We start from the raw sequence: 13,177 nt of genomic DNA, 5'->3' as shown, positions 1-13,177 counted from the left end.
ACACATTGCAGACATAATTACAAACCAGATCAGTTTACTATATGTAACCTGATGTAACCTTTACTTTGTTTGTTTTTTGAATCAGTAATAATGTAGCAGGTCTATAGGGTGGCTGCTTACATGCTACTGTACCTTTCATACTTTTTGTACGTTTTTAGATTTCATCCCAATTCCTATTTAAACAATTGTAATTTTATTCATATTTTTGTATAGTTATAGTAGATGGTGGATGTATATAAAGGAGGTAAAAATAAAAAATAAAGTGGATTATTCACTAATCTGCTCCCTGGTCAAGGTCTTTGGCAACCGGTTTGTGAGCAACAACCCCCCCTGGTGTCGGCTGGGGGAACTGAAGCGGCCAACACTGTACAGTACAACAGCAGTGTGAAGATGGCGGAGGGTGAATTGAACGTGGATAGCCTCATCTCTCGGCTGTTGGAAGGTGAACAATTTGAGTTATATTTACTGTGTGTTTTGTGGGGAACAGGTGAAGGGTTCGGTGTTTAAAAAATGGGGTTTAAATAATATCCGGTAACTGTCGCGGTTGCCTCGCAAAATGCAGGAAAGTGTTAGCTGGTAGGGCTAACGTCAGTTCATTTTAACGCTATGCCCGGCTAGCTTTGGCTAACGTTACCGTTAGCTGGCCGTGTTTATAAACACTGCAAGCGCTGAAAGCCTAGCGTGTGTTTGCGCAGCAATAATCTGCGGCTACGTTTGGCAGATACCGTATCGTGTCGTGGCCTTTACTTTAGCGTGTAATTAAACTTTCGGTCTGCTGTGTTTGCGGCATTTTTCGTTTTACCCCATTTGCCAAATGATGTGGGGCTGATGTCAAGAAGGAGAGGCGGGGACGTTTCTTTTCCTCCTCGTCCAGTGTGCATAGTATAAAGTCATTGTTACTGTTGTAGGTTGAATCGTTGTACTGTTACGCAGTAGTATTGCAGCTCCCTTTGGTTTAAACGCGTTTGCCCCACATCCGCGGTGCTGACGGTTGTCATTATTTTATTTGCTGCCCCCACAAATTTTTGTGTATTAGTGACCTGGTTATTAGGTCTGCTCTATAAATAAGTGGAAAAGAATAATAATAATAATAATAAAACACAAATAGCTAACTTTAATGGGTGTCGTTTATCACTAGATCCTGAATGAATCATAGCTGGTTAACTATTGGTTGTTTTTTTTAAATAAAGTTACCTTTTTTGGAGTGACTTGGTTTGGAGGTGTCTTTTTTAGTGGGCAGGTTGGTGTGATTCAGGACATTCGTGCTCACACATCACCTTTATATATCTTTGCACTAAAGGTACATCAGAATTAAGAAACACACATGTGATAAAAGAATATTAGTGAAATATGTGTTTCTTTGGCTCATCCACAGGGATGTTTAAGTCACGCTGTGTTCACAATGACGTTGTTTGCTTTTATACTTTGGGGAATTTTGGTGATGTCTGAGGATGATGATATTTGGGCCAAGCAGAAAGAAGGATGATGGCTGACCAGCTGCTTCAGAGAAGACCGTGAGTTCTCTGTCCCCCTGAGATATCCTTTGAGTCATAGCAGACCACTACAGCGAATTCAGCTGTCCTTGGCATACTTTCCACTGCTATCTTTGACTCTGGTGGAGGATGCTAGGATAATTCTTGGTGGTAACTGCATCTCCCTGGGTTTCTTACCATTTCAGATTTAAAGAGTTGTTTTGAATACAGAAAGGTGACTTTGAGACAGCTGTGTGTGTGACTTTTGGCCAACCATTTATCTCTGCTCAAAAGTCCTCCGCTGACGCACTTTTCCTTGGTACTCAGCTCCAACTGTGACTTGTTGATTACATTGCTCATATTTGTAATGCCAGTTGAACTTAGCATTTGACGTCTTTCGTAAGTGATTAGTTTGGTAATAATCTTTGCGGTCTACTTCAGTTTTTTATTTTATTATTATATTATTATCTCATAGATAATATTTGGTTACCCTTTCAGTTACTGATGTGAGCATCATAAATAGTTATAACTGAGTATTAATGAAGCAATAAATACATGACACATCTTCTTTAATCAAAGGTTTTGCCTCAGAGCTGATTAGAATACTAGAGTAATACAAAACACAAACTCTGTTTTCCCAGTGTTTACCACAGATTCCCAGTTATATATCAAGAGACTCATAATGGTCTTGTGTCAAGTTTCTGAAGAAAGCCCTTGGAAATGCCTTTATTCTGCATTCCAGCATAACAAAGTAGCTTACTGTTTGTTTTTCTGTGTGAGAAAAAGTGTCATTGAGACTGCTTATTCATTCTTATAAAACATGTGAACGCAATTTAGCAAGACAAACAAACAATGATTCTGTTTATGATTGTTGCAAAATCCTTGTCATTGCTTCAGTTTGGCCTTTGCCCCCTCAGTAGTCTTAAGTACATAATCTCTTTTAAAAGTGCCAGCCTGCAGAGTGCAAGTGCGAACAGTAAAAGGTTCACTGTTAAAGCTGAGCAGGCTAAACATCCAAGCTTAACTTGCTCTGCTCTGATGAGGCTGGGCTGTTGAGTAAAGAGCCCTACTTCTGCGATTTCATGCTCCGCACTCGGAGAAGCAGATGGGAAATGTAGCAGTGCTGATTCAGTAGATGGAGGATAAGAAATATTAACGGAGGAGCCGTTGAACAGTTTTTGACACTGTGGATTTGGTTTATATTCCTGTGATTCACTCGCTTAAACTCAGATTTGGTTGGATTTCTTAGCTAATGAAACACTGAGAGTCAGGGAGTTTGAACACACTGTGTAAGCAGAATGCATATAAATGTTTATATATGTACAGAAACATCAGGCACTAAGCTTTAGGAATTCCACACAAACACATCAATTTGAACTGCTCCCTTGTGGGGTCATTCTGTGGTCATTCTGTAATGGTATCCATTAAATACAACAGAAAAAGCTACATTGAAAAAGGGTATAGAAACTCATTCTCTGACTAACATGCATTCGCTTCACTAGGCTCAGCTACCCTTTATTGGGCTCTTTTGTGGGCGTCTAGCTTAAAGGCAATAACAAAATGGTTAGTTATTGCATAATTCCTCAGTTGTGGATTTGTTCATCACTTTTGTTTCCATGCAGAGAATATTTTCATGCCTTGCTTTGATTTGCTTTTTGTAATGTCAACCTAGGACTTAAAAGCGAGTATTATGAGATCATTATTGAGTCTGTTATCCATTTATATTCATTTCAGCTTTTGTTCACAGTTACTACCACAACAAGTGGTTTTTCCTGCGTAAAGAAATGTTTGCCTCGCCTACAGGGTTTTTAGTCAATGCCAAAGGAACATGACTAGCACCAGAATGATAAGAACTGAGAATAAAAATAGCAGTTCAAACCCTCTTTGCATGAGCTGTATAGCAGTTCAGCAAATTACCATTTAACAAGCAGAACGTACATTTAAATACTTTGTATCTTGACTTTCATCAACTCTCATTTAACCATAGCTGCCTCCCTCAAACTCATTCTTATGCTCTCTTCCACTGTTGTAATTAAATAATTTTAACTACTTTTGTTAAATTAAGTTTCACTTTTGTCAGATTGTCAGTAATAATAAGAAAATGCATAGATTTCTGTCATATAGGACATTACAGTCCTATTGCCTTTACTTTACATAGACTAGTCACGCTTACTGTCGTGCGTAGTCATCTCCCAAAGGCTGATTCTAAGCCAGGGATGACTCTGATTACTGGTATGATTTTGCATAGCTGTAATGCTGTGTGACTGATAATGTGCTCTTTATAGACCATCTTTAAGAAATATTCAGAAATATTACACTAAGTTTTCCAGACCTGAAATTGAAAATGTCAAATATATCAGGCACAGACTATTCCAAACAATATAAAACGTAATTTTTGTCTATTCCAGCCTCCAGATAACATGGCAAGCAAGTAGTTCTTAAGTTATAATCTCACTTTTCATATCTTTGTCTGTTTCAGCTGCTGACTATAACCAGCGTTTGCATTTCTCACTCCCCTTTTTTATCGTTATAAGATAAATCTTCACCCAGAGCTGTGGCGGAACGCCAGAAAGTAGGCTTAAGCTACTGCAGCTACACAGCCAATAAACCCACACCAGTGCTCAGATGCAAGCTGCTCTCACAGAATAAGCAGCGTGTTTCTAAAGTATGGCTGAGACTAAGCAGCTATAGGCTACAGAATCATTATGCCCTCAGTTTATTGGCTTTTGTGATACTGCCACAAGTGTTTTTCCCTTAGGTGAAGCATTATTCTGTTATGGCCTAATTTTGATGAAGTTTGTGTTGCTGGTGTTGTTTTGTTTTTTGGGAGTTTTTTTACACACTGATTGTTGATAACTCACTCACTTGACAATAGCACTGACTGTGTAGTTTGTCTCCTCCTTAGTGCGGGGATGTCGCCCGGGGAAGATAGTCCAGATGACAGAGGCGGAGGTGCGGGGTCTTTGCATCAAATCCAGGGAGATCTTCCTCAGCCAACCCATCCTGCTGGAACTGGAAGCGCCCCTGAAGATCTGTGGTCAGTGTTTTCTGCCCTGACCTAACTCTCAATTAAATTGTTTACGAACACAGAAAGTTAAAGGAACCTAAAAACATGGGAACCATTGATATTTTCTCTGTTTGTTTTCCCTTTGGTCCAATAATTGGTTTAACACGTACTCTATAGGTTTTGATTATTTTTCTGTGGCCTTTTGAAATGTCAAACAACAACATAATCTGAATTTTTAATGCTATAGTCTGGCTGCAAAGGGTTGGGTGCACTGATGGCAACCCCCCACTCTGCAAAGCACAGACCACAAACTCTGCATAGCCCACAGCAGCAATCTATTTCTTTGATACAGCTCAGACTTATGTAACCAGACCGGGTAACACTGTCTTATCCTGGGTCATATACTAAGTCACTGTTACTCTCTTGACTCAGCTGCTCCATGTATGTAACAGAGAATACACTCACACATATGCACAGATTACACCCATACTATAGATAAATGAAAGACAAGCAGAGAAATACACTTTTACAAATGAGCTTCTTCTTTCTGCGTTTGAAATAGCCATCACTGTTGCTGTGTCTAACTGGCTCCTGCATATCTCTGCACACTCCCACATGCTTTATCTCATTCCTCCAGTGTATTGCAGCAACTTCAAACAACTCTGAACTGTCTATTACATGTGTCAGTCCTTGAAAGTAATACTGTATACCACCTAAACACTCAGCCTCAGATGGCGCTATTTATATTGTAAGTGAAGCAGTAAGGAATTTTAATTGAATGCTGACATTGGTGGTGTCTATATGTCTAACATCTCAGCGATCAGTACAGCTAGCTTTACAAAGGCCATGTCTGCCTTTCTCCATACAGGTCTAACTTTGACGAGTTCTAGATGGTGCTGTTTGTAATTGTAACTTTATATGTTTAGTTCTTGAACCTATAACCTAAGGCTAATTAGCTGCCTTTAACCCACAGCTGTGATGGCAAGCAAGCATTGACAATAAAGAGCAAACAGTGAATGTCTTCAATTATTTATTTAGGTCACATGGATCAGGTTCTGAACTTACTTGCACTCGATCTCATCTGCTAATCGTAATTCTACTAGTGAATGTTTCCCAAGCTTGCAGCTTTGCCACTGTGTAAACTTAAACACAGACTTCTAATAACCATCATTATGAGGATGAGGATTTTTTTTTTTTGCTACAAAAAAATAATCTATGATTTAAAAAAAAAAACAAAAAAAAAACACCATCTTGTAATTAGAGTTGTCTGCAAAATAACCAAAGGGTTAGATTTGTTAATCGGTTGAATTAGTTGAAGAAAGACCACAAACATCAATGCTGTGTGCTCTGTGTATGAGCAGGCCTGAGATAAATCGTAAACGTGAAACAATTCTCCAAATCCGTGGTTTATATTATGAGCCTCAGTTTCAGAATTATTATACCCCTAGCAAATAAGATACCTTTTATTACTTCTTGACTACAAGGAGTGATTGAGAAGCAGCACAAACATTTCACAAATTGAAGAGAATAATATGAAAGTATAATGATATGAACTATGAAACAGAAATTGCTTGCGATAATTATCTCTCTTTTCCATACTTGCCCAAAGACATGCTATCCTTGTGTGTTTTTAGTGAGAGTGATAGAGGATATTTGAGCCCCTGTTTAGTTTAGTTATAGAGTAAATTTATTAACCTTTTGCTGCAGCTAGAATAAACTCACACACTATCCATGGAAACATAAAGAGGACCTAAAGCTATTGGAACTGCAAAACATCACTGAGATTTTACAAATTCTGCTAAGGTGTAATATAAACTTCACTTTAATTTGGTGCAATTTTGCTCTTAACGAGACTGTGGTGTTTGTCCCCAGTAGGGAGCACATTAGGCGGGTGTGTGTTGATAGTTAGTTAGAACAGAACACAAGATTGCACCACAAATCCGTTTCAATTGTAGACTTTTTCCTTTAATTAAGACGTCTCTAGTTTTCTTGATTAAAGACCCTGGAGTAAGTTGATTGCAAGTCTGTCTGCGACGCTAAAATAGATTCTTTTCTTGCATATACCATCATTATCGTTAAATCACAGAATTTGGCAAGGTCAGTCTTTAACCAGGCAGCTGTTTATTTTGTTTTTGTTGAAGGAAAGTGGTAAAGGACAAACTTAAGGAAGAAGGGAAAAAAAACATGTGACAGGGTTTGGCCTCAGCCAGTGGAGCAAGCGTGTTTCTAGAAGCAGGAGGAAACATTGCTGTATTAGGCTACTGTAATATTTTAAAGATCACGAAAACTTGATCTGTGTACTGAACCTGTTTTATTTACATTTGTTGCTTTTCTTTAAATTTGACATGTGTGTCATGATCCCCAAGGTGATATTTTTACCTGAAAACACTATACTATCGTTCGAGACAATAACCCTGTTAGCTTAGTGTTTACAAATATACTCTGAGCGGTATTATTCAGTATTCCTAAAACACCTGTACTCTAATGCTTGTACCACAAATGGACAACATAGCCCATGCTGTTGTGCACTGTTGTTTTTCTAAAAATGTTTTATGAACTTTTATATTGCGTCCTCTTGGAAGATAAATCCTGCTAATTTGTGGTTCTGCATTGTGTTTTGTTTTGTTTTTAGCTTTCCTTTTTCTGCACTGGTTTTGAACCCATAATCTCTGTGCTTTTACTGTCTGTTTGTTTTGACGGAACAGGAACAGGCCAAGTAAATAATTCACTCACTGACATCCTACAGTTTCTTGTAAGAGTGCAGGCAGAGGCTGCCCTTTTTTAAAAAACAAACAAACCAAAAAAGATTCTGCAAATTCACACTCATATCAGTATGTTAGTCATACAGTAGCTCTTAGTGTGGAATTGATCATACTTAGTGTAAAATGAACCTGGCAGACCTTTGTGAGCAAAACAAATACTGGCTGTGACTTGTACTAATAGTAATTTAAAATATATTAAACTTGTACAGGTAAAATCTGGATATTCAGCATCATTAGTGCAGAAGGGAGAAATAAAAAGTTGCCATAGTATCACACCTCAGCTAAAGTTAACATAATAGTAAGCTATAGTTGACCTCCATCAGACAGCCATCCATTTTTCTTCTTCTTATCCAGTCCAAGGTCATGAGCCTATCCCAGCTGTCATAGGGCAAGAAAGAGGTAACACCCTAAACAGACACAACAGAGACAAACAGCCTATGGCCAATTTAGAATCAGCAGTTAACCTAGGATGCATGTGTTTGGGAACTTCAGAAAACTCAGTTATAAACCATGCAGGCACAGGGAGAACATGCAATTTCCATCCAGAAAGGCAGTGCTAACCACCATGTCACTATGCCACCCTCCACAACTCAAAATGGGAAAATAACAAACAAAAAAACTGCTGATCCCTCTCTTGTCCCCCACCCCACCCCCACCCCCACCCACCCATCAACTCCTCATGTCTCTCTGATGAGCAGGTTAAACTCCAAATATCACTTTAAAAACAGCAATTAAAGTGGTAGTTTGGACTTTTAAGAAGCTTTGCTGATTTCATACTGACAGCTTGTGACCTGGATTTTGTGCATTAATGTCTGCATTAATGTGTGATTCGCTCGAGTTTCAATATTGTAATATTAATGTGAAGGATTATGAAGTTGTTATTACAGTGTAAATGCCTTAGATCTTGACCAGTGGGCTGCATGCCTGGAGCAAAACTTTAAATAAATAGACAAAGTAGGAGGCTGTGAAACACAAGCCAACCAGCTAAGAACACCAAAAACAGAAAATAACATACAGCCAGACTTAAAGCTATTCCACAAATTATTTATTTGCATGGAAGAATGTGCCTTTGCATGCTGTCCTAAGTGTAGGCCTGTAGCCATATACGATTTGGTGCCAGCCTTGGTTTGGGTTTTGGTGCATGGATGCCTGATGGGCACCGTGAAATAGGGGAAAAAATCATGCCAGCCAACCTCAATATGACTTCAATATAAAATTTACTTTTTCATTGGTCATTTTATTTTAAGGCCAGACAGCTGGACTGCTTAAAAAGGGCTGTCATTTCATTGTAATTTATGCCATGTTGTAATGAGTGTGGTGCATGAATTGGCTTTCCGTTTTGGTCATAATAAAGCCTGTTATTATTGCAACGCTTTTCTGGTAGGCCTCTCTGTAGTCATCTGTGTCTGGAGCACTTAGCCCAAATTAGAGCATCTCTTTAGCTGGTGCAAGAGGATATAAAAGGAAGCAGGTCTTGGCTAGGTGATGAAGTGAGTCTCCTCTGCAGAGACCCTATGCTCTGGTGAGAGCGACTACCGCTCATCACTGCCTGTCTAAATGTCAAAGAGGGAGGAGATTGAGCGTTAATCCTCAGAGAGTGGTTAAAATTAAAGCAAGTTTGTGTAGATATGTGTGTGTGTGTGTGTGTGGATTTTTGGATGGATGTCCTTTTGTGATTAATGTGGATTGCGAGCGTTCTTTGCCTCAGTAGCTTACTTTGCGTGCTCTGGTGACAGTTTTAATGGTTTTTGTGTGTGTGTGTGTGTGTGTGTGTGTGTGTGTGTGTGTGTGTGTGTGTGTGTGTGTGTGTTGTTTGCCTCGCTCACACAGTCCTAATATAGGCTCAGTCTTATGTCCCAACCAAACTACATGTCTTGCAGATCTTATCTTAAAATCCAAACAACTTCAGTGAGTTGTGCATGTAGGAGTCAGGAGGTAGAAAAACACAGCATTAAAAATATTTCTACACTTTTTTTTCCTCTAGGCAGAATTCTCCTCCTGCCTGTCTCTGTTTGACTACAACATCCTGCCTTTAAACTGTCAAATTAACACCCTTACTTGCCTGTCCCCTCATCCCTTTTACCTCTGTTTCAGGTGATATTCATGGGCAGTACACAGACCTATTGAGGCTGTTTGAATATGGTGGCTTCCCTCCAGAGGCAAATTACCTTTTCCTGGGTGATTATGTGGACAGAGGGAAACAATCCCTGGAAACCATTTGCCTTCTGCTTGCCTACAAGATCAAATACCCAGAGAACTTTTTCCTGCTCAGGGGCAACCATGAGTGTGCTTCCATCAACCGCATCTATGGGTTCTACGACGAGTGTAAGTACTAATAAACTGAGGCTTTACACAGGCGCAGTTCAGTTCTGAGAATATCTTTTGATTTCTTTCACCAGGCAAGCGCAGGTTCAACATCAAGTTGTGGAAGACTTTCACTGACTGCTTTAACTGCCTCCCCATTGCTGCTATTATTGATGAGAAAATCTTCTGCTGCCATGGAGGTGAGGGGGCTACTGTCGACACTCACTGCCCTGAATCTGAACTGCAGCTTTTTATTAACCCGTGTTTGAAATAGCTCCATAGTGTCTTTAATCAAAAGCAATCTTTTTGCCTTTTTGTTCCAGGGCTGTCACCGGACTTGCAGTCGATGGAGCAAATCCGCAGGATCATGAGGCCCACAGACGTGCCCGACACAGGTACTGTGTGTGCCTGCGTGTTCTTAGATGTATGCTCGTACTTGACACTGAACATGTTCACTTCCTCTGGATTCCTCCCAGGAATTTAAGTTTATTTTTAAATGGAAAAAACAGCCTCTCTCTTCCTGAGTGTATGACTGTTTCATCAGTAGATCATCTTTGTTACATCAACCAAGGTTTTAGCAGATTTTTCCATTTGTCTGTTTATTCTCTCCTTTCCACTTTTTTCCCCGCTTTATGTTCCTCGGGTCCATCTATCTTCTACCTGTGTGTATCCCAGGTCTGCTGTGTGACCTGTTGTGGTCAGATCCAGACAAGGATGTACAAGGCTGGGGAGAGAACGACCGCGGGGTCTCCTTCACCTTCGGAGCAGATGTGGTCAGTAAGTTCCTAAACCGGCATGACCTGGACCTCATCTGCAGAGCCCACCAGGTAATTGGGAGTGGAATTGGGTATGAGTCTGATTGTGAAATGAAAGTCCCTGTAGGCACAAAGCTAGGATATTGATTAGCCTTTTTTTTTCTTTTTTTCTGTGATTTAAAATTGTTTATCCATTTGCTTCAGTTATGTCCATCCTCGTTTTTAATTAATGTTGTTGATGAGAGGACACAGAAAACAGAGCAGAAAACATCTATTAATAGAAGCTTTCTAATTTCCTGCTCCCATTCGTTCTCTGTATTCCGCCCATGTATTGTACATACAGGCACTCAGTTTATAATATTTTTTCTTGTTTAAAATATTATTATGCAAACTATGACGAGGCACTTTATGCATTTATGGCCTGGAGATAGAATAGATGTCTCTTGCTTAACTTGATCTCCTACCAGTGGAGTGGAGTGCATGGAGAAAGGTAAACACGAGCAACACTTGTAGTATAAAGAGTCATCCACTTATGACACTGTTGCCTGTTGATTGTCACAAGTAAGACTTTCTCAAAGTACTGATCATACAACTGAACAATCAGGAGACTGGTTCCTAAGTTACCCACAGTTATTTCAACTCTGCATTTGGTTTTTCTTATTGATTTCAGATGTAGGTGGTTACATACACTCAACCTTGATAGCAAACTTGGATTGTGAAACTAGCTGAAGACCTGTTTCTTGGTATTGATTTTTTTGTAGGCGCTGGAATAATGTCATCTTTCTTTTAACAGGTTGTGGAGGATGGATACGAGTTCTTTGCCAAACGCCAACTGGTCACACTTTTCTCTGCTCCAAACTACTGCGGGGAGTTTGATAACGCAGGCGGCATGATGAGTGTTGATGAATCCCTCATGTGCTCCTTCCAGGTAGTGTGAAAACCATTTGCCTTTTTCGGGTGTTTGTGTGTGTGTGTGAACTGACAGTGACACATTTCTCTGTGTTTGTGTTTTAAAGATCCTAAAGCCCTCAGAGAAGAAGGCCAAGTATCAGTACGGTGGTGTAAATTCTGGCCGGCCCGTCACCCCACCCCGCACCACCCAAGCACCCAAGAAGAGGTGAACATACAACCGTGGCTCTCCCTCCTCCTTCTCACCTCATACAACCCCCGTCTGCCATCATGGCACCCCTCTGTAACTCCCCTGTATAGTGAAGATACAGGGCTTATCTAATTGCCCGAATCTTTTTTTCTCCTCCTTCCCCACTCAACCAACCCCTCGTCAACTCCACTGACAGCTCTTTTCTTAATGTGTACGTGTACATAAATTTGCTGTGACCAATCTTTTTCTCTTTTTTTGCCTGTTTGTTGGTATTTTTGATATTATTAACAAATAATCTTTTTTGGTGGTTTTATTTCTAATGCTTTTTTTTGTTTTCTTTCTTCTCTGGTTTTCTGGGCTTCTGTGTTGTGTAAAGGAATGGCTACTCTGTTTAGAGCGGCAACATGACCAAGTCACCATAAATCTTTTTCAAAACAAAATGAAGGTTCAACGTTATTTTGCCTTGACCTCTCAAAAAGCCGAGAGAAACTTTTCCGTGTGTTTCAGTTCAGACTGCGGTTTCTGTGCAATGATAGTTCCCTAGACACAAATAACATTTCTTTTAATCCAGTTTAACATCTTAAACTCGTTACAGCATGTGCAGTGCACTTTGTGGTTGTTGTGCACAAGCACATTTTATATATTTAACCAATGAGAAAGCGCAACTCCCAATGAGTAGCAGAGAATGTGAACAGACCGACTTGAATGAAATATAGAGGCTAAATCAGAAGCTGCTGGCAGTGACACGCTCTCCCCTAAAACAACGCCCTCTGGGCATCGATTTCTCCACTCTGTTAATGCCTCCCTGCGCCACAGCTCCACTCCCACACAAAAACATGCCGCTCTCCACAGAAAGCTGGCATTAACCTTTTCCTTGGTGTATTTAATATTTGTTCTGATTAGGATAATTTGCCTTCATTTAAAAAAAAAAAAAAGATCTTGATTTATAGTGAAAAGTGAGCGAGAGAGACTTTTTGAATGTTTGAATGTCTGTGGTGGGTTAAGTTCTTGCAGAAGCATTTATGACAATGGTGGGTTTTAAATGGGAGCAGCTAATATAAGGAGATTGTGCTTTGCAAAGCTGGATCTTTGTATGGAGAGAATAAAGATAAGAAATGTTAAACCACTGGCTGCAATTTCACAGGATTCTAAATAAGCTCTTACATTGTTTTAAAAAAAAAAGCTTGACAAAATGCCCCACAATATTACAAGTGTTTAGTTCAACGTGCATGTAGCACAGTGAAAACAAACACAAAGCTTTTTTAGAAGCTTTGTGGGAAAATGCCAGCCGTCCAGGATAAACTGAGTTGGGAGTGGGTGGCAGAGCAGGCAGTTTTAGCAACACTGTACGATTGTGTTGCCACCTGGTGTGTAAATACAGTACTACAGTTAAAAAAAAATTCTATGATTTCAAATTAGGCACTTGAGGATGGGGCTTTATCATATTAGCAGTCCACACATGGGGTGTCCTTTGCTACAAGAAGGTACTTAGACACTGGCCAGCAATAAGCTTGGTGAATCAGCTTTAGTGTGCTGCACATGAGGTGCAGTTGAAATTTTGTGAAAAACAGTTGCCTCTTTTCTTTCATTCTTTCTACTTTGTTTTGCTCTTTGTTGTATTTTTATGTTGTCTGTTCACATTGTTTACTTTCATTTCACTTAATTTATTTCCTAATAATGATAATAAGAATAAAATGAGGTGTTACCAAAATGTGTTTTGCAATTTGTACAAGTTTGTTTGAAAGTCTTTAAATTCAATAAAATGGATGGAACCTAAA

At 39.6% G+C, this 13,177-nt stretch overlaps 1 protein-coding gene across 1 annotated transcript; it reads left to right on the top strand.

Annotated features, from left to right (window-relative positions):
- The first annotated feature begins 350 nt into the window (after positions 1–350).
- On the top strand, positions 351–13,177 carry LOC102787579 (serine/threonine-protein phosphatase PP1-beta catalytic subunit). The gene is made up of 8 exons (XM_006798423.3): positions 351–442; positions 4,378–4,509; positions 9,336–9,566; positions 9,641–9,745; positions 9,869–9,940; positions 10,221–10,372; positions 11,094–11,228; positions 11,317–13,177. The coding sequence occupies exons 1-8, from the start codon at positions 391–393 to the stop codon at positions 11,419–11,421; spliced, it is 984 nt and encodes a 327-aa protein (XP_006798486.1). The 5' UTR covers positions 351–390; the 3' UTR covers positions 11,422–13,177.

Source organism: Neolamprologus brichardi, chromosome 19, assembly GCF_056152115.1.
Source record: "Neolamprologus brichardi isolate AB-2024 chromosome 19, ASM5615211v1, whole genome shotgun sequence".
In the NCBI taxonomy this organism is placed as follows: domain Eukaryota; kingdom Metazoa; phylum Chordata; class Actinopteri; order Cichliformes; family Cichlidae; genus Neolamprologus; species Neolamprologus brichardi.
The sequence above is the reverse complement of the archived record's forward strand: the minus strand, read 5'-3'. Positions and strand labels throughout refer to the sequence as shown.

What these genes read in the sequence shown, in the direction of transcription:
- LOC102787579 (XM_006798423.3), top strand. Translation starts at nt 391, where the DNA reads ATGGCGGAGGGTGAATTGAACGTGGATAGCCTCATCTCTCGGCTGTTG. An exon ending in CATCTCTCGGCTGTTGGAAG is followed by an intron (nt 443 to 4,377) that starts GTGAACAATTTG and finishes TCTCCTCCTTAG; the next exon opens with TGCGGGGATGTCGCCCGGGG. An exon ending in CTATGGGTTCTACGACGAGT is followed by an intron (nt 9,567 to 9,640) that starts GTAAGTACTAAT and finishes TTCTTTCACCAG; the next exon opens with GCAAGCGCAGGTTCAACATC.